The sequence below is a fragment of the Plasmodium inui genome, assembly GCF_000524495.1.
Source record: "Plasmodium inui San Antonio 1 unplaced genomic scaffold supercont1.7, whole genome shotgun sequence".
Taxonomy (NCBI): Eukaryota; Apicomplexa; class Aconoidasida; order Haemosporida; family Plasmodiidae; genus Plasmodium; species Plasmodium inui.
Genome location: NW_008481841.1, coordinates 703,593 through 724,179, shown reverse-complemented (window position 1 = coordinate 724,179; position 20,587 = coordinate 703,593). Strand labels below are relative to the sequence as shown.

General features: G+C 41.5%; 4 protein-coding genes across 4 annotated transcripts in view; 2 read left to right on the top strand and 2 right to left on the bottom strand.

The window, feature by feature from the left end:
* Positions 1-2,538: 2,538 nt before the first annotated feature.
* Positions 2,539-13,457, top strand: C922_02195 (DNA (cytosine-5-)-methyltransferase; the record flags this gene model as incomplete). Its single annotated transcript, XM_008817794.1, has 2 exons — positions 2,539-5,493; positions 5,577-13,457. The coding sequence occupies 2 exons, from the start codon at positions 2,539-2,541 to the stop codon at positions 13,455-13,457; spliced, it is 10,836 nt and encodes a 3,611-aa protein (XP_008816016.1).
* A 1,184-nt stretch (positions 13,458-14,641) lies between these two features.
* C922_02194 (hypothetical protein) lies at positions 14,642-15,871 on the bottom strand (the record flags this gene model as incomplete). Its single annotated transcript, XM_008817793.1, has 1 exon — positions 14,642-15,871. The coding sequence occupies one exon, from the start codon at positions 15,869-15,871 to the stop codon at positions 14,642-14,644; it is 1,230 nt and encodes a 409-aa protein (XP_008816015.1).
* A 1,218-nt stretch (positions 15,872-17,089) lies between these two features.
* On the top strand, positions 17,090-18,492 carry C922_02193 (hypothetical protein; the record flags this gene model as incomplete). Its single annotated transcript, XM_008817792.1, has 7 exons — positions 17,090-17,224; positions 17,328-17,449; positions 17,549-17,653; positions 17,759-17,804; positions 17,887-17,970; positions 18,155-18,206; positions 18,380-18,492. The coding sequence occupies 7 exons, from the start codon at positions 17,090-17,092 to the stop codon at positions 18,490-18,492; spliced, it is 657 nt and encodes a 218-aa protein (XP_008816014.1).
* A 718-nt stretch (positions 18,493-19,210) lies between these two features.
* The window catches only part of C922_02192 (26S proteasome regulatory subunit 4 like B), a gene marked incomplete at both ends in the record, with an annotated part of 2,279 nt that continues 902 nt past the window's right edge, over positions 19,211-20,587 (bottom strand). Inside the window, one exon of the mRNA XM_008817791.1 lies at positions 19,211-20,505. Coding sequence (XP_008816013.1) covers positions 19,211-20,505 — 1,295 coding nt within the window. The remainder of the gene's footprint in view (positions 20,506-20,587) is intronic.

The window sequence follows — 20,587 nt, the reverse complement described above, 5'->3', positions numbered from 1 at the left end:
GCAGGTTAGGGAACCACGGAAATTGATGACATGTGTTTTGCTACATATGGCTAGTCAATTCTGCTGAATTTTTTTTCCACCTTCTTTTGCAGAGAGTACAATTTCTTGGTTAACGTGAAAAAAAAAGAATATACATATACATAGGAGGAATTTAAGCTAATTGGCGAACAAAAATGTAAAATATTTTTATGCAAAATTGCAAAAACAATTGCAGCCGCATTTGTGTTGGCTCTGGTTGCTATTTATTCTGAAGGAAGCATTTTTGTATGGTGTTCTTTTTTTTTTTCCTCCCTGTATGCACTTCAGAAGTATGCCTGCAATAATGCTGATCACGCTCGTATCAATTAAAGTCGGGATCTTCCCCATCCGTGCGCATATAAAAACATATGCACGTGAAGGTTGCCTTTAAGTAAGAGCAGGCAGTAATTACATCTCCATGGAAAAATGCCCCCCATGAATGAATTGGAATGCTTTATAGAGGAAAGGCAGGCATGAGGTTGCGAATCCGTTAAATTTACAAACGCCCATATATATAAGCATGTATACAAGGTATGGTCCCTTCGTAAGCGTAAGCTACAACCGCGCAACCCTTCGCGGAAATAAAAACGCGAGTTACGAATCAAGAAAAGCCAAATTTACGCCCACAGTTTGCTGCTTCCTTTTTATATGAACGTAACGCTTGCGATTTTATTTGGTTAATCAATCTTGTGTTTTTTTTTGAACGCATTTTACAAACGATTTTACTTTCGCTTTGGCTCTTATTTTACTTTTGCTTTTTTTTTTTTTTAACGTAAAAATCTCTTATGTCATTTGATTTCCCTTTTTATTTTAAGTATACTACTTTTTAACCCTTATCAATTTAACCGTTTTTTTGTTCCCAATTTATGAGGCGTATATATGTACTACGTTTATGTAATGCCATACTTGTATAATGCTATCCGAGTACATGCTACGTATATATATGCTACGCGGATGTTCGGCGCCGAATCATATGTCACATTCATGCTTTACCTGTAACTTGGCACATACGTTGCAATTGTATTGACCAGTTGTACTTCCGTGTCGCACTTGCGGTCCCACTTCCAAGCAACCTCCTCGCGAGCACATCCCCCCAACACTATTATAGTATACTTTCCCATCGCGTATTTAATATAAATACGAGGGGACTTGCGCTTCACCATATGGCATATAATTACTGTGGGTGTCATAGTGCATGAATGTATGATTGGAAAATTTTCGTGGCTCCCATCTTGGTACATTTTTAACAATAATGTACACTATGTTGTATACGCGCGCGTGGAATAATGGCAAAAAGGGGAGAATTATTTCTTAAGAGTTTAAAAATGAACGCAATTTTTTATACATTCTTGTGTGTATTTAAAGGATCAATTTGAAATTTTGAATTTCAAACTGTATTAATTCGTATCAATTCGCTTCGTTTTATTCGCTTTTTTTTTTTTCGCGATTAAATGCGGTTCCCAGTTTCATCCGATTTTACAATTGACTTGTTTCAAAAGTGAACGTATGTGCGCCGCGCCATGTGTGGATGCGCATACATACGTATCCTTCTACCATGCACATATGTGAACATATGCACATTGAACATATACACGTCCGTACGTGTGGCACGTGTTTATGCGCTCGTTTGTGACCATGTATGATCGTTAAACGTTTGTATTCAGCTCATTTAGACGATATATACGTTCATGCAGTATACACCCTTTACGCATATGCAAAGAGAATTGTACACATAGAAACACGGACATGTGTAAGAAAACTATTGAGTGAAAAAATAGATTCCCCATGTTTTCCACCCACTTTTTTTTTCACTTATTATTCTGTTCAATTGTGTAAATTTTGGAAATACGCAAATTTGCTGATTTCATGAAAAAGAATTTTTTTATATATATACTGAAGTTGGAAAAAAAAAAAAAAAAAATAGTGACTTTTTTGTTTTAACGCATCTCCATAGTAGCACCCTTCTTGTGAACTCTTTTTATATTTCCCCGTTTTTTTTTTTTTTTTTTTTGCGTTGTGTACATGTGCGTCTATATAACTGAGCCAGAGTTGCATTTTCGCATGTACCTGTGGCTGTTACATTTGGTAGCTTCCCCTTCAGGACTGCGCATGCGTAGTTGTATTTGAATAACGCACACTCTCCGCGAGCTCATTTGAATAGAACACACGCACCGCCATCTCATTCGAATACAGTACATGCATCGGGGTCATCTTTGGCGCGACAACACTCAGAGCAGCTGGTCTGTGCAAGCAGGTATAACTGCTCGCGCCTACGCTCGAATGTAGGCAAACGCGCACGTGCCCTTAGGTATGCGCACGTTTGGGTGTCACGGGGTTCACGTCCGCGACAAGCGGTAGAAGCACAAGAGGTGGCACACGGCGTATTATGCAGAGTGGCGCGAGGACTAACACACAGAGTAACACGCGGAGCAACTCGCAAAGCACCTCGTCAACGCGCATGCAAAACTTGTCGACTTGCACCAACCTACGTCACTCCGTCCCGTGTTATGCACATTTATAATGGATAGGGTAAGAACTAATGGAAGGAGAAACAACGATGTGATGAACGCACTGAGGGATGGGAACATAAAAAATGAAAATCTAGACGAACATCAATTCTGGACCAACATCGACAATCAGTACTTCTCCAATTTCGACAAGAGGTTAATTTCTGCCTTTGAGGACCACATAAAATGCACAGATTACATATGTAACAAAATAAAAAACAAAAAAATTAATAAAAAAATTTTCCAAAATATTAACTGTTACACGAGTTCAGTCAAAATAAAATTAAATCGAAGTGAAAGAAATAATGATACGCCCAACATTACCGATTACATTTCTCAAAATAAAAATTCTATTTTTAAAAACGAACAAGATGAAAAAGGTAACGAAAATAATCAAGCAGTTATCCCCTTTGTGGATATTGTAAATGATATAAAAAAGGAGGAAAACATTTTGGGCTTTAATCCAAAGAATTATCCATACGACATTGATAAAAAAATTACCAATCATGAAAATGTCATACCATGTGAACCAAGAAAAAGCATTATCGAATTTATGCCTCTGGCGAGAAATGAATTCTTATTGAATACTTTGCATCATCAAAACCTGAGGAATGCGCATCCTGGTGCTTTCCCCTTCATTATGGGCAGAAATTTCAGCCATATTCAGTCGACTAATCTGAGGGAAAACAATTTCTTCATGAGAGCTCTCCCCATGCCGGGTCATCCGACGCTCGCAAATGGCAACATGTTTGACATTCAACAGAATTTCAGAAATGGTCATCAGTATAATGTAGACCATCTGGGCTACGTCGTTTCCTCCCCCTTAGGTGCGACTCACCATGTGAGCGTAAGGAATGCGAACACCCCCTTTGTGAATATAGTCAATAGCAGTGTTAGTCATGGCGTGAACAGCAATGGCAGTGGCCACATGTCCAATTACGCCCAGTTTAAAAATACCTCCAGGGAATCAGGTGTGATGTCAGAATTTAAGATGGGGAAGGGGCCGGGGGAAGTAAATGCTGGCTCGACTGCAAGCAGCACATCTCCAGTTACAAATTTCGTGTCGACAATTAACGATCGGAAAGTTTGCAAACTAGCAGACGACGCGAATAACGGTGCAGAAAATAATGCGCACCATAATAACACAAACGCGTGTGTCAATCCAGGAATTGGCAGCGCAAATGCGATTCTTCTCCCGAACGGCAAAAATGACTCGAACAATTTAATGAGTAACACATTCAGCCGATCAGACAAGCCAAGCTTTCCTAACAGCAATGTCCTCCACTCATTTAACGCAGAAAATACCAACACGGGAAGTAACAGCGAACTAGCTAACCACAACCACGCGAAGGGCTGTAATTTATCTAACCCTAGCATGGGGAAGCATTTGGGCGACAATTTGACCCGTGCCAATTTTGACCCGACCAAAACACGGGGCGACAGTGGCGGGAGGAACCATCTCGACAATCCAAACGGCCAGAAGCGCCTCGAAAATTTCAACAGCATGAATAAGTTTCAAAACTTTGATACCTTCCCCAACAACTATCCATTCTTTAATAACTGCTTTGGTAACAACGACAAGTTTCACAAAATGAACGGTGTGGCTGAGGGCGTTGGAACGAGCATGAGCGTGAACACGCCCATTCAAAACAACAACTTTTTGCTGATGAATAGCCAATTCGATAACAAGATGAGTGAAGAAATGAACATGTTCCCTTGTTCACTTTCTGATATAACTCGTGGCATGGTTAATCCTTCGAACAAGGGAGCAGGGCTCAATGGCCCAGGAGACGACAGCTACAGTGGGGGTAACAATGGGGGAAAATATTCCACTAATGTGAGCAACAGTAATCGAAATGGCACCGACAGATTGGGGGCCAGAAATGTTCCCAATTTTGGAAACACGCAAAATAATAACAGCATAGTCAATTTGGAGCATCTCCACATGAACAGTCATATGAACCATGGAATTGATGAACACCCCCTGATGTTCTTTGACAAACACGGAAACAATAAATTCCCGACGCAGAATTATCCCCCGTCGAATAGCCAACTCAATTTAAACAGTCAAATGGGTTCTTACAAGAATGACGTCCTGTATGGTAAACAGTTTATGGTCCCCTCCCACCCAATGTATGCTAAAGGGTTTTACCATCAAGCCGATTTGATGAATTACGAAAATGTGATGATGCTACATACGGGTGAAGGTCACATCAGCTATCCATACGACCAATCACTTAAATATAAAGATGCAAAATTTTCGTCCAAAAAGGACAGTGAAACGAAGTTGAAAAAATATATCGAAAACGATGAATATTCCAAGTCGCATATGGAAAAGGGGACGTCTACCTCCAGACCCAGTAGAACGAGCAAGCAGGACACCAATTTCTTTAACCCCTTTCTGAATAAGAAATACGATGGAGTTGGTAGGCTGCCCTACATTCAGAACAAACCAGTGCCCAACGGACTCCACATCGCGATTTATATTCCGAAGAATTACGAATTTAGCGAAAAAATCGACGCGGACGGTGAGAATCACGGAGTTGCAGAAAAGAACAACGGTGGGGACAAGGCCTTTGTGAAGCGAAATAGCGGTGTGCATGGAATCGCCGGTAACGAAGAACAGCCTGCTAAGGAGCAAGAGGACCTCTACGAGAAGGAAGCGCTAGCTAAATTGCTTACCGAAATTACTTTTGGCGATAGAAGAAACATACTGAACCCAAAAATGTCGGTGCAGGATAAAGAAAGATGTTACAACAGCATTTTGGACGAATTGAAGAATTATGCCTCCTTGCCAATTATCATGGGCAATATTTTGCCTTACTGGGAACGGCAAAAAAGTAAAAATTTACTTTATAAGGTAAAAAATTTCAAGCTCACCAATGCGAAGTCCAAGTACATTCACATTAAGAATGTCAATAAGAAGATAGCATGCAGGAGAATTAGGAAGAGGAAAAAATGCATATCAGTACATAATAACCCCAGTGCAAAATTGAAAAAGAAGAAAAAAAAAAAAAAAAAAAGAACATTACAGATGCTGCCTCTCTAAAGATGACACTAAAGGAACAGGCAAATGATCTGGACAAAATCGAAGTGGAAGTTGTGAACAAAAGTTTGGACCACTTAGAGAAGGAAAAATGCAAGTTTGATAACAACACCAACAGCTTAGCACTCACCGATGCCGAGTTACAAAAGGTGCACAACGAAAATAAGGATGAGGAATTTGCAAATAATGTGGATAGCAGCGAACCAAAGGAGGAGTCCAGTAAATCGGAGCAGGCGCAGATAGAACACTCGGGCAGCGATGTCAGGGAGGAGGACGACGAAGAAGAGAAGCAGCTTCCCGTCAGTGAGCAGGCTGTGGAACAGAACACAGATTCCGCTACCCAATGGGAGCCTCATTCACTACCAGAACTGGGAAACGTAGGAGATGTAACGGGTGAGATAAAGCAGTCATATATACAAAGTGAAGAAATAGAAGTGGGGAAAACAATCCTTCTAAATGAGACTAATAAGGATAAGCATGGCCATGCGGTTAATAGCCAAATGGAAGAGTCGTTAAAGATTTTCCCCCTTAGCAATATGAGCGAGAGCAAGGAATCGCAGGAGCTGTTTCCCAATGAGGAAGGAGCCTCCTGTCCATTGAGCAATGAAGTAGACCATGGAGCGACTAACCACGAAGACCTTCCATGGAGTAACACAATCGGGGGTCAGAATATGAACTCTAAAGGAGCCCAAAATAAAAAACACCAATGTGTTTACCGTGAAGGTCAGAGGAAATTCCCCCATAGGAAAAAGTTACTACTGAAGAAGCGAAACAAGTACTACAATTTTCAGTTTCTGAGGAAGTTCAAATTCTCCATTCCGAATAATGCCACGGTGCCGTTTAATAGTTCCATGTTTTCGCTGCAAAGAAATCAATACAAGTCCAACATTTACTACGAGTTCATATTAACAAATATAAATCTGGACAAATATCGAAAGAACCTTCTGAATGTAAACTACAACAACAGCAATTCTGTCACGAAGAAGGTACGTGCTTATTGTATAAATTTTAACAAATTAAAAAATCGGAAGAAGAAACTAGTCAGGAGGAGTACCTCAGGGCTAGGCGAAATGAAGCCGAGCATTTCTTCCTCGGCCTCTGATTTGAAACGAAATTATAAGAACGACCAGGATAGAGCTGTAGGGTACATCTCGAGTGATAACAACGCTCCACTTGGTCAGCTGCATAATGGGGATGCTTCAGAATTCGCACTGGAAGCAGGCAACAACGACGCAGGAATTCTCTTGCCGGGGGCTAGCAGCGCAAGCGCAGTCGTTAACTACACCGATGAGAAGAACGTAAGAAACGCGAATGACTTAATCGACGCGAAAAGTGCGAATGATGCAAAAAACATGAAAAACATTAATAAGGAAATATGCGTGCTCTTTTCCCGATATGTGCACAACATAAAGGAGCAGAGGAAAATTCTGACAAAACTCCTACATAGTATAAAGAACGAAAAGAAGAAGCCCTACAAGTACTGGTACTCCATCGAGGACAAAATGATCAACTTCTATATCAATGAGTATTTAAAAAATAAACTAAACACGAAACATACGTACACGCTGTCCAAGCAGATTGTCGATTTGCTAAAGTTAAGATTATTAATTAGTCACAGCTCACAGCTACCAAATAACTGGACTGAAAAGGCCCTATGCAACATTTGCAGTTTGGGAGAGGATTGGGAAGATAACCCCATAGTTTTCTGCGACTGTTGTTACACGCCCATGCACTCATTTTGCACTGGCTCCAGGAATATTAAAAGTTATAACATTGTTAGGAGAAGCTCACAGAATTCGGAGAAGAACGAATCGGAAGGGCCAACGGGTAAGCAGTACCAACCCGTTTGGGCTGCCAACAGTGCGAGTAAGAAAAACGAACCCAAAAAGGTTAAGCTGAACATAATGAAGTCGCTTCTCTCGGATTGTTACATCAATTTTAATTCACCCATTAGTATCTTTACTACCACTAGATGTGGCGAAGTAGGGGCAGAGACTGAAAATGGTCATGGTGAAGAGGAAGGTGAGAATGACAAAAATGAGGTTAGCCACGATGTCGAAATGAAAACCCCTTCGTACAGCGACCAACAGGGGAACGGACTCAAAGTGGAGGTTGCAAGCCAGCCATCTCGCGAAGCAATGAACGGGGGCGAGGACCCCTACGGAGAAGCGAATAAGAATTCGAACTCAACATTCGCAGGGGAAGGTAGCACCAATGTGAAAATCGAAAAAATGGATTCGCTGAAAAATGAAGAGCAGGACGAGGAACCCATTTTGAAGGATCTTCTAGAGAGTAGTAACACCAAAAATGAGTTGCAAAATGAGCAGAGCAACATTTTGGAAACGGGAGGGATAATCAACACCCTCCAAGCCTACATTACGAACGACACAAATCCTCCAGCCACAAGTGGAAGTGGCCAAAATAATGCCAACCATGGGAGTGCAAAAAATCCGGAGGACGAACAGTGGATCTGTCCATTATGCTCCTACCTAAGGAATCAAATTTTGTTCATCGAAGATTCCACCGCTTTTAAAATTATCAGAAATTTAAGTGGTCCGAGGAAAAGGAAAGAAATTGAATACTTTTCCAGATGTTCTGATGAATTTGGTAACTCCTCCTTAGATATAAAAAACGAATTGAAGGAATACACCCCCCCGGAGGAAATCACCATAGATTGGAACCACCCCATCAGTGCTATTTATAAGCATAAATCAATTTTTCTGCTCTTCGATATCGATAGGGATCTTTCCCATTACAAGGAGAAATACAACGTAGAAATTAAGGACTCTCATGACTTTTTCGAGAACGTCGTTTTGAAGAACACCCATTTGTATAAGTACAAAATATTTTTCAATTGCATTATTGTGAATAAGACCGTTATCCAGGGAGAGGGGAGAGGAGAAGGTAACCCTAGTAGTAGTGGCAGCACTGGTCACGTGATTGGCTATGACCAGGTGATGCACACCTCCCAGGTGAACGCACTAAACCCTGAACATCTTAAAATGTTCCGACAGGAACCGTTCTTTATAAACGAAAACTTAGACGATAATGACCCAGATGATTCAAAGGAAAATGAAAAAGAAAAGGACCAAAAGGGAGATAGGAGGAGGAAGGATAGAAATTCTCACCACAGTAGAATATCGAAGCGAGAATTAAAGGCGAAAAATAGAGTACGAGACAGAAAGGGGAATACCAACAAGAGGAGTGGCACCACGAATGATGTTAATACAAATGGGGTTGTTAGAAAGAGGGGGAGACCCCTGGGCAGCACAAAACTGAACAAAATGAAGTTACTTAGTATGAATAATAAGAGCAACAGTAAACATGAGGACAACAATTTGGAAGCCACGTGTAACAGTTTGAGCCTTAATAATGGGCTCCTGAGCAGCCCCAGCCGTAACCTGAATGTGTACCCTTTCGATTATAGTACCCATGTTAAGAGCGAAAAAGACTGTGACGCAAATCAGTATGTTTATCAGAATAGCAGCCAAGCAATGAACAAGTCGGAGTTCCGTTACCCAGAGGATACCAACGACGTTGATAAAAAAATGGGTCTTAAAGAGAAAACACTTATTGCACAAAAGTATTTTAGTGAAAACAATGCCGATTTGTCCCACTTTATCAACCGGAATTTCCCGTTTTATGAGAACGACTCGTATGACAATAACCTCTTGTTGAAGTATAACTACAACAAGAACTTCTCCTTCATTTTTAAAATTCCCACCTGCTGCATCTGCGAATTTGATTCCTTCTACTTGGGGGGTGGTCCCATCAAGAGGACCAATAAGAAGAACCAATGGTGTCACATTCGTTGCGCACTAATAAGCAATTGCGTAATTAATGACAGAATTGAACTTAGCAGTAGGGAAAGGACCAGGTATAAATGCTCTCTGTGCCTGAGAACCAACAACACGGGAATAATTAAGTGTAACATTGCCGACTGCTATAAGTACTACCACATATCTTGTGCCACTTCCTCCAATAAGTATCTCATCGAATTGAACGAAGCCAACAAGCTAGTTCTGTTTTGCTCCAACCATTCGCAAAGAAAAGCGCCGACAGAAATTTTAAGGAAATATCAAATCCTTCGAGAAAAAGAATTTAATAAAAATAAATTGGAAGACAAAGTAAATATGTCCAAAGTGTTTGACGCATACATTTTGCAGTCCTACCTCAAAATTAGTGACATGAAATTATTCAACTTGTTATCCTTATCATCTCTCTCCATTTTCGACAAATTTGTTTACTTTAACTATGAGAACTATAGCCAGAATTTGCAAACGAATATGGGCATTGTCGACGATTTTAATGATTTGTACCAGGCGTTTGATCAGCACTTGTCCAAGGAGCGCAACGATGTGGTGAGTTGCGTGTCGGACTCAGGCAGGGTGAAAAAGAAAACCATCGTCCCCGAGGTGGAGGCGACCACGGTGGATAATGAACGGACCAGTACGTCGCTTGCAACCGCTGCCTCCTCAACCACTACCTCGCCCGATGCGGATGAGGAGCAGGGAAAGATGTTCCTGGAGCTGGAGGAGAAGAACCGAACGAAGAACACGGCCATCGACCTATTCGACCTGGAAATGATAAACAAAATTAGCGCCATCAAGTGCAACAACATCATAAGCATAAGCAGCTTCAAAAATATCTACAATGAAAACATGCTAGATGAGGATTCCCTCCTTAAATTGCTGACTCATGATTTGTTGTACATGCAAAAGGATTTACAAGAATTGAACGGCGTCATACTGAGCGATAAGTATAAAAAATTAAAGAACTTTGAAAATATTTTATTACTGTATCCTCATTTTAATGATTTCCAATTGAGGAGACTGTCGGAGCTTATCCTGGAGAAGTATCACATCAATATGGCGAATTATCAGGATGACGATTCCTTTTTTTCCTTTTTCCTTCAATTTCTGTCGTTGCTGAATAATAAGAATCTAATGTTGTGCAGTGTGTGCTTATCCAAGTCGAGTTATTCACAGAGGGGGAGGGATGATCGGAAGCTCGGAACCAGGTTCGACACATACGCGCTGGAAGGAGGAAATAGTAACATCACTGAGAATGGCGACCCGGTTAGCGGCACTGGTCGAGGCACAATGGGAGGAAACAGCCTCCACGACAATAGCAACTACACCACCTATGGGTCCAACCTGAGGGAACATCTGGAGAATAAAAAGGAGCGGAGATTGGGCTCCCTGAGCGTACTGAAGAAATGTTCCCTGTGCAATGTGTTCATTTGCTACTTCTGCTGCAACAGAATGAACATCGACATTATTAAGAATTACCTCGACGAGGGGGTGAAATGTAAGCTGCCCAGCCACCCAGTTGTGAAAGCAAGGGAACGTGTTAGAAACCCGACGCGCTCCAGCAAAGTCGGAAGACCAAGCAAGAACAGGCACAAACCGCACACGGATGGCACGACAAATTATAACGACAACGTGGAGGCAACGGATGCGAATAGTGAAAATAAACTGGAAGAATCGGTTATTGTCATTGACACGGATAAATTGGCCATTGATCCATCGGAGGGACCCCAATATGGGGAGAAACGAAATGGAAGTAGAAATGGTTCCATCGATATAGGTGTTGACGTGGATCCTGTTGGTGCCGACGTGGTTGCCGTAGATGCTGTTGGCACGGATTCTATTAATGCCCACGCGCCCGGAGCTGATGCTGTTGGTGCTGACGCGGTTGCTGTTCCCGTGGAAGGCGATGCCCCGAGTGTCATCGAGGAGGAGGTTACACACAATGGGGACGAACCCCAGGAGAAGAGAAAAACAAATGATACGAAGATTGCGGACCAATGCTTATCGTCAAATATTGAACAGACAAAAGAACACACCCATGATGTAGCCAAAAGGAACCACAGCGATGACGAGTTTGTATGCCCGAGATGCCAATATTTTCAAGTAAAAAGAAGAATAGCCTTCTGCACGTACTGCCCCAGATTAGATGGATTCTTAAACTGCTTTGAAGATAAGGCCAAAAAGGAACTACTATTTGTTCACCCCAAATGCTTAGAATATGTAAATACAGCCTATTCCAAAAAGAACAACATGAACGAAACGAAATCGGGCGCAATTAAAAAGGTTTGCAGTTACTGCAGAATTAAGCATGGAATAGTTATCACGTGCAGCAACACAGACTGCGATGTGTCATTTCATATTTCTTGTGGAATTCTGTTAGGGTGCAAAATGGACAACTTCTTTGGTCGCGTTGATATTTACAATCCTAAGAAGTCCTATTGTTTTAAGCACACCTTCCAGTCATGTAAAAAAAACACACTAGCAAATTTTATCAACACAAATAAGCTCTTCTTCTTTGAGAATTTTCTCGACTATCCCTTCAATCATTTGTACAATTTCATAATGGGCACCTACATTTTTAAGCAACTAAATAAAAACTGCGTTAACCATTTGATGAAGCCAATCAAGATAGAGGAGAATCCGTGCATCAGTAGCATTTTCGAGAGGACGCAACTGAACGTTTTGAGGAAAGCTACCCATCTCTTGTCGAATGATATTAAAAGAAGCCACAAGAAGAAAACGGTTCTTGATCACCACCTCGATGAGGAGAAAATTGCGGCGGGTATCTTCCAGAATGAGGACAACACAAGTGGTAATCAGGGCAACAGCGAAACCTTTTTTCACAAAGATTTGAAGTTCCTAATTGAACACCACTCTAGAACCCCATCGCATGCAAAGAAGAACATCGAGGCAGAGGATCCACTACATGGAGAAAACCACATTTCTGACCTCCTCATGGGAAGAAAAGGAGCAACAGATAGTAGCAACTTACCACAAGATAAACGTAACGCATTGCAGATAAAATCAGATGTTGGAAAAAATCTTTTTGCTAGCTCAAGTAACAATGGAGGATTGAAAAACGACCCCTCATTTGTTGACGACAATGTAACAGAAAGCGCAGTCTCAGTGCTGTCCGAAAATGAAACAGAAGAACTTCGGTCATTTCAAAATGTTTCCTTTTTTAACTCCAGGGCATGTTCCCACATTAGCAACATAGTGAACAATAGCTTTATTAATCAAGTGAAAAAATTCCCACCCAACCAGAACATGATGATGCCCTATTACAATGGTGCCAACATAATCCCCAATAACACCTATCCCTTTTTCGATGCCAAATGTGAGGACATGGAAAATGCGCAGCAGTTGGCGAATCTTGCATGTGCAACAAGCAATCCAGAAAGGGTTCCGCGAAAACGTGATAAGTATAGGAAATTAGAACGAAAGAGAAAGAAATATCTGCTGAAGCCGAATGAGGAAGTGCCAGACAACCATCTTCTGAATGATGCCAGTTCGTTGAGTGTCAACCTCGACATAAATAGCAAAGCGGATGGAAGAAAAAGAAGGAAGTATCGGAAAAATAAAAACGGAAACAATGAGGAGAATTCTGAAAAACCCAATATTAGCAGCAACATGTTAAGTGCGCCCAGTGAGCTAATAAACCTAACACAGATAAGCAGCAACCGTACGCAGAACCCAAGTGCTGCTTCCCAGTTTGATGTCAGTATGAACAGCACGACATACCATCTGAACGAGCTTATCGTCAGTAAGGACAAACATTCCGTGGAAAAGGCAAAAGGTACCAAAAACGAACTCGTGAAAATGAACCAAAATGAAATAAAGGAAGAAAAACCACAGATACAAGAGGACGAAATGATACGGGAGGAACGAATTTACTGCCCAGTATGCAAATGCTTCTATGAAGAACTGAGTGACGGTTCCCCAGCGGATGGACTAAATTGGATTGGATGTGACAAATGTGAAAGATGGTTTCACTGGATCTGCTGCAACTATTCCATTGAGAATCCCCCCGATATGGAAAATGACTGGTACTGCAGCACCTGCTTGAACAGCTGATGCTTCTCCTCTGCGAGGGGAAAATTCGAATAACACGCAGAGAGTGAATGAAGGGGTGAAGTGAGGTGTGCCCCCCGCAAAGGTTTCTGGTCGTTTGTAGCCCACCCATCGACTTTTATTTATCATATATTTTTTTCCCCTTTTTTTTTAATTTAAAGTTTTCAATTTTTAAGTTTTTGCCGCTCCCTGCGTGCTGCTTTGTGTGTGTGGCCCTTTTTGCATTCCTTTTTTTGCATTCCTTTTTTTGCTTTCCTTTTTTCGCGTGTCATTTTTGCGTACTCCCCTTTTTTCAATTCTGGTTTCTCCCCCAAAGGTCGCCCATTTTTAATTCCATCCCCAATTGGTTTAACATTCGCCTTCGTAAATCTGACCAGCCTTATGAACATATGTCTAAATAGTTATGAAGGGGAGATGAAGAGATACGTGCAGGACTGGTTCGGGTGTGCTCTGCTGTGCGGGCAGGCGTCCATGATAGTGTCTGTGCATTTTTTTTTTTTTCTTTTTTTTAACAAAATGAAACTTGTTTTCCGTTTTCATCTTTCATCCCTGCTTTTGCCTCTGATTTTGATATTCTCCCGAACCGTAGACACACACACCGGTGACCGTGTACGGGTTCCCAATTCGTGTCCACTCGTTTAACTTGTTAGAACAGAACCCCTTTTCGCGTTTATCGAATAAAAGAAATGTGTGTGCATAAGTAATCTGTGTCCTTCTCGTGGGGTACCGCTCATGGGGAGATCACCAATAGGGGAGAAGTGCGTAGACAGCTTCTGCTTCAGGAAGCTGGTAGAGGCATTTTCCCTTCGCCCTATGTTTGCGCACAAAAGGAAGTGTAAATATCATTACGTGGTAATCCCCATAGGGAAAACGCGAAAGACGAGGGAGGGGAAGCCCCCGGGGGATATAACCCAAATAAGTGAAGCCTAAAAGTGTGCTCACTATGACGCAGAGAAGATTTTTCCTAAGAAATCGCAATAAACATGCGCCAAAGAAAAAAAGGACAACCAGTGACTATGAAGTTGTTAAAAATGAAAGTGCCGTTATGACAATTTGAAGGTTTTAAAAATTGCTGCTAATGCAGTATCTGCAATCAAATGTGTTTATATGGTTTTATTTGTTTTTAAAATTGCAACGGGTGAAAAAGTTCCCGATGGAGTAAGCAATTTTTCTCGGCACAGGACGCCTCAATAGGAGTTGAAAAATACCTTGCGTGCCTGTTCGTATGTGAACTCGTTAACAATGTAATCGCTAAGCGACATGGATATGCCGTTTAGCTTCTGGTTGAACAGCTTGGAATTTTTATACTTGTTAAAAGCTCTGGACTCCAAAAAGGTTTCTATCGTTTTGTACTTCCTAATAATGTTGTGCGCCTTCACCGGTCCAATACCCGGTATTTTAGCGCTGTAGTCGCACCCTGAAAGGATGCAAAAATCGATGAACTGTTCGTAGTTTATGTTTAACTCATTTAGCAGTTCATCCTTGTTGATTATATGTCTTTTCTTCTTATTCATAATGAAGCGTATTAAGTTGGGGGCTCCAAATGCCAATGCGTCCGTATCGTCTGACACAACAATGTCTTTTTCGTGCGAGCACTGAATTGCGCATTCTTTCTCTGCATCATTTTTTGTTATAAAGATTGGTATCTTCTCCAGGGACAAATAGTTGTAAATATCGTTCGCCGTTTTGGAGTTAATTTTTATAAAAATATTTTTTTTAAACAAATCGTGAATACCATCTTCGTCTACGACGATTTCCATTTTGCACTTCTTCTGGCTCTTGCCTTGGCTCATGCTGCTGATGGCGCTCCTCTGCTCCCCAATGGGTTTGCTCCCGCTGTTAGGGGGATTCGCACTGTGATTTTGGCTTCCACTTGGGCCTATCTCGCCGCATCCCTCTGTACTGCTTGCACAATGTATACTTGGAGAGTCCCCACTGGGAGAGTTCCCACTTGGTGAATACCCACTCCTTGTTCCCCCCCCCCTGGACGCGTCAACATTCAAAATGTCGAAGAGATTTTTCTTCTTCCTGAGAGAATCTCGCTCTTTCCACACATGCTTCTTACATTTATAATCCAGAGGCTGCAATTCATATCTGGCCCCAATGTCTTCGATAATATAAAGTGTATTAATTTTTAAGGACTTAAAATACTCATGCTGTTTTTTCAGCAACTCGATGCTTTTTTTAATGATGTACTGTCTCACCAGAATGTGTGTCGTCAAGTCATTGGCTTTATATCTCTTCTCACGATTTTTGTCATTAATGATATGCTTCCATGCTACGTACATAAATTTGTAAATAAAGAAGGTGCCATCGATTATAAATTTTTTCCCTGTGAAGCTTCTTATGTCATCTATCTTTTTGATGGTACTCGGGATTTTCTTGTTCACAAATTGGACAAATCCTTTAATGGTCATAATAATATGGCTGCCTCGCCGTTCAAGCTCGGAAGAGTGTGGTGGGGCGGTAATGGTGTGTGTCCCTGCGCGTTGGCGGATCTGCGTTCATTTATTCTCCCCAGTTAGGGTGTCTCAAAATAGGAACAGTTCTCTGGGAGGACCCCAACGTCGTGAAATCGTCCCGTCTGTTCTTAAAACTAACCCTTTTGTGGTGAATTACCATTCAACACTACACACACGTACGCAGTCTTGAGCAAGCAGGTTAGATGCCCCTCTCCCAACGATTTCGCCCTTCTTGTTCGTGATTGTTCCTTTTTTCCTGCCCTTCAATGTACTCTCCGTAGAAGCATCCTTCCCTTACCGTACAGGAGGAACAATCACTCAACGTCAACTTTGAAAATTTTTATTTCGATTTTTACAAAATGACCAGTCTATTGCTCTAGTACCATATAGTGAAACATGAGGGGGAAATAATACCTGGCTCATTTAGAGGCGGTAAAATTGTGCTCTCCTTCTGGTGTGCATAAGGTAAATAGAAAAAACTCCCTTGCTTCAATTCTTTCCCTTGACTTGCTCAAGATCCTAGGGGGGAGGTAAAACTAGGCGCCTTTACATTGGCTCATAGGAACGAAAATACACTCCCCCTTAGTAATGCATATCTACTCAGAACTCCCTCCTGCGTGTCAAGAGAAGGGGGGAAATCGCTCAACAGGTGGTATACATACGAGTATATAGTACATATTACTGGCTTGCCACACTTACAAAATGGTAGATTACGCGCAGAAGGGTAAAGCGAGGCGATGGGGGCAACTCTTGGGGACCTGACCAACGCTTCTAAAATGACACTTGGGTAAATAGCGCTAGCTGCCATTTAGCGAAGCAGTAAAGAATGAGAGGGAAAAAGCAGGAAAAAAATGCCCCTTTGGTGATGCACCTAGAAACTTGCCATATCCAAGTCCCTCAAGGGGGTACACATGTATGGAAGTATGAATATACATGTATTTATATGCACGTTTTTTTTTCCCTCCCCCTTTTTTTGCAACTGTAAATAAGGTGTAGCCACAACCCCACGGGAGTACCACTTTTTGCATTTTACCCTAATGAGAGGTATGCCCCAATGTGCACTTAACAAATTCTTCTGCTTGTTCGCTGTGTGATTGTACTCCACGTGGCAGCTCGCATTATTCCTTCTCTGAGGAATTTTTCCTTTTCCTTATCCCCCTTTATGATCCCCCAATGGTGTATGGAATAATAATCCACTCGTCTGAATGTCACGAGAAATACTATTTCAGCTATTACTACGGGGAGGAGAAATCTGAGGAGGAGGAGCAGAAGGAGCAGAAAGAAGAAGACGACTGCATTAGACAACGGGTATGAAGCTAGAACAAAGTCCTACCAGTTGAAACCCTCCGAAAGTCACAATTTCGATACACACAAATATCTGCCAAATTGCACAAACACCCTTTTATTTTAGACCATTATTAAAAGAGTCCTTGAAGAAATAACTTACTATGAAAATGAAAAAGTGAAAACTGATAATACGGTGAGGAATCACACGGAGAAGTATTTGGATTTGCTGGGGGCGTTCCTGTCAAAGTAGGAAAGATAGGAAGTTCGAAAAATGAAGCCCTGTAAAAGTGCAAGAAATGGACGTCCTCATGCGACCACGTGTTGCACACCTTTGCTTCCCTGTAGGAATAACAATGACGAAGGAAAAATAAATGGTGAGGGTTTCCTCCGAATTGTGGATCCTTCCCTTTTCAAAAATAGGATTAATGTTCTGTGGAAAGTTTTGAACAAGTACGTCGTCGAAATGGCTTGTCATTTGAAGGGGGGTATGTCATCCCCTATGCGGAGCAGCCACTCCCTAGTCAAAGTCGCTTAATCTCTCCACCCCCTTAACAGAATTTGCTACACCCTGGTATTCTATGCCCACGAAAATATTCACCTGGTTAGAAGATAAAAACCCTCAAAACAAAATTGCCTTCCTCTATGTAGTGCAAAAATGCGGAACACTTTTATTTCCCACGCAGGCGGACTACTTCTTGCACACATTTATAAGCGCCCTGAGGGAGCAGCACGACGCACTGAAGAGAAAAAAATGCAAGACTGACATGGTTATATAATTTACACCAGGCTCGTACACTGTTATTTTCGATTCTACGCAACTGCAAACGTTTCCGTGTTTCCCCTTCCGTCTGAGAGGACAACACTTAAAAACTGCCACCTTGACAACTACCTTTGTTTCTATTTTTACTCGATGCCGGTGAAAAAACTGTTGAATTCCCCCTCCCTCCGCAGGACCGTTTTCACCCCGATACTGTGCTGGCCGTTCTGTACTTCTTCCTACCAAGTTATAAAGAAGGCATTAGCACCTTATCCCCGATGGTGCATATCTTAAAACGGCACCTGTTTTAAATCTAAAGGCACACGAAACGGACCCCTTCGTGCAGCCACATTTTAAAAATACACTCATATACGCATATCCCCCCTCCTCTCCCTCATTCCAAATACTTTTATGTGCAGAAGGGCAACTTCTCCTGATGAATGAGAACCATGCAAAATTTCTGAACAGCCAAGTTAAGCAGTTCCTCGCGCATAAGGTACAGTCAAGCCCCAAGGATTCCAAACTTTCTTGAAATAAACAAGCCTTTTCTTATTGTTCCCAGGTGTGCACCGAAAAACTGCTAACTGTTCGATCGATTTATCGAGAAGGTAATGCACTGAATGAGGAATGTAGTTAATGTTGTGTATAAAAGGGGGAGATATACCACCCGCTTAATTTGAGTGTTACCCTCTCCTTTTGTAACAATGTGCAGATCGTGCATGTAGGCATGTACACACTGTTGATCCTACGTCTCAACCCGCACAGACACCACCCCGTCTCTCATTGTGCTCCCATTTTTATGAACAAATTTGTTGTGCATAAAAACTTCACAAAGTTAGTCTTAAAAATATTTTTCATTTTTTCGTAAAGGTATAATTTTGTATTGTATTCTTCTTTAGAGAGAAAAAAAAAATATACATCTGTGAGTACGTAATGTGCGTAAAAATGTGTCTATATCGATGCACAGCGCACACACTGCTACATCCGCGTTACAAAAAAACTCATAACTCTCTATAAAAGGAGTGTACTACTCAGAGTATGGTTCGCTTGACCCTTCTGAAGAGGGGACTTTTGGGAGATGCACCTAGAGCAGCGAACTTGTTGAGGGAAAAATATGCTACAACTCCGTTTCGCGATGCCTCCTCGGTCGTGCATAAATGCAGAAGTTGCTCAGAAACAAATGCGTAGGGGTTGTACATATGAATAGTAAATTGCATAACTAATTAGAGGTGTCACCAGCACCTCGAAAGTTACAAGTACAACCCTTCGGGGATGTTGCCCTTTTTCTGGTATAGTGCTTTATCCCTTGCCTTACGGAGGTCCACCTGCGTAATTTTCATTCTTCTCTCACGCAGAGCCAACAACCCTGCCTCGGTACATATGGCCTTAATATCTGCACCGGATAATTCATCCTTGGACATAACAAATTCTTCCAAATCGACGTCTGGGGACATGGTCATTTTGCTTGTATGTATTTGGAAAATTCTTCTCTTCGTTTTGGTATCCGGATTTGGTAGCTGTATTTTTCGGTCTATTCTTCCTGGTCGAATTAAAGCAGGGTCTAGTGAATCAATTCGGTTAGTTGCCATAATGACTTTAACATCTCCCCTTGAATCAAAACCATCCAACTGGTTTAGTAGTTCTAACATGGTTCTTTGAATTTCTCTCTCTCCTCCACTAGTGGCTTCATATCTCTTGGTACCGACAGCATCAATTTCGTCAATAAAGACAATGGAAGGTGCATGATCTTCTGCCACCTTAAACATTTCTCTAACTAGCTTAGGTCCATCTCCTAAATATTTCTGTATTAATTCTGAACCTACAACTCTTAGGAAAGTTGCCGATGTTTCGTTGGCCACAGCTTTGGCTAAGAGAGTTTTTCCGGTGCCTGGTGGGCCATACAATATAACTCCCTTTGGTGGTTTAATACCAATATCTTCATACAGCTCAGGATGGGTTAATGGCAATTCTACTGCTTCTTTAATTTCTTGGATTTGTGATTCTAGGCCACCAATATCGGCATAGGATTCTAGGGGTGCTTTCTCCACTTTCATAACAGAAACTAATGGATCCACCTCATCCAACAATATTCCAACGACACTATTCGTTTTGTTATTTAGCAGAACTGAACATCCTGGCTCCAATAAATCTTTATCAACAAACGATAGTATATTTACATAATACTCTGGCCCTACGGACGTGGCAATAATTCCATGATTTTCGTCAATCAATTCTTCCAGCGTTCCAACACTCATTGGAGAACCTCTCAAATCATCAATCTTTAGTTTCCCATAATTTTTATCATCCGTCGTTTTTATCTGTTCCTGATTTGTAATAAATTCTTCTTCCAACAGTAGGTAATCTTTTATTCGTTCCAACTTTAGAAGTTTTAATCTGCATTTCGTATTGGGGGTAACCGTCGGTAATTTGGAATGTCCGGTGACTCCTTTTTTTTTTTTCTTTCTTTTTCCTATATGTGAGGGGGGCGCGCTTTCTAGCTTTTTCTTTTCCTTGTCTTTTCCTTTATCTTTATCATCTTTTTTGCCTAAAGGGGGAGGAAAAATGAAGTCATTAGCAGCTGTGCCCTCCACACAAGTAGGTGGTTGCCGGCATTTAAGGGGCGCGTT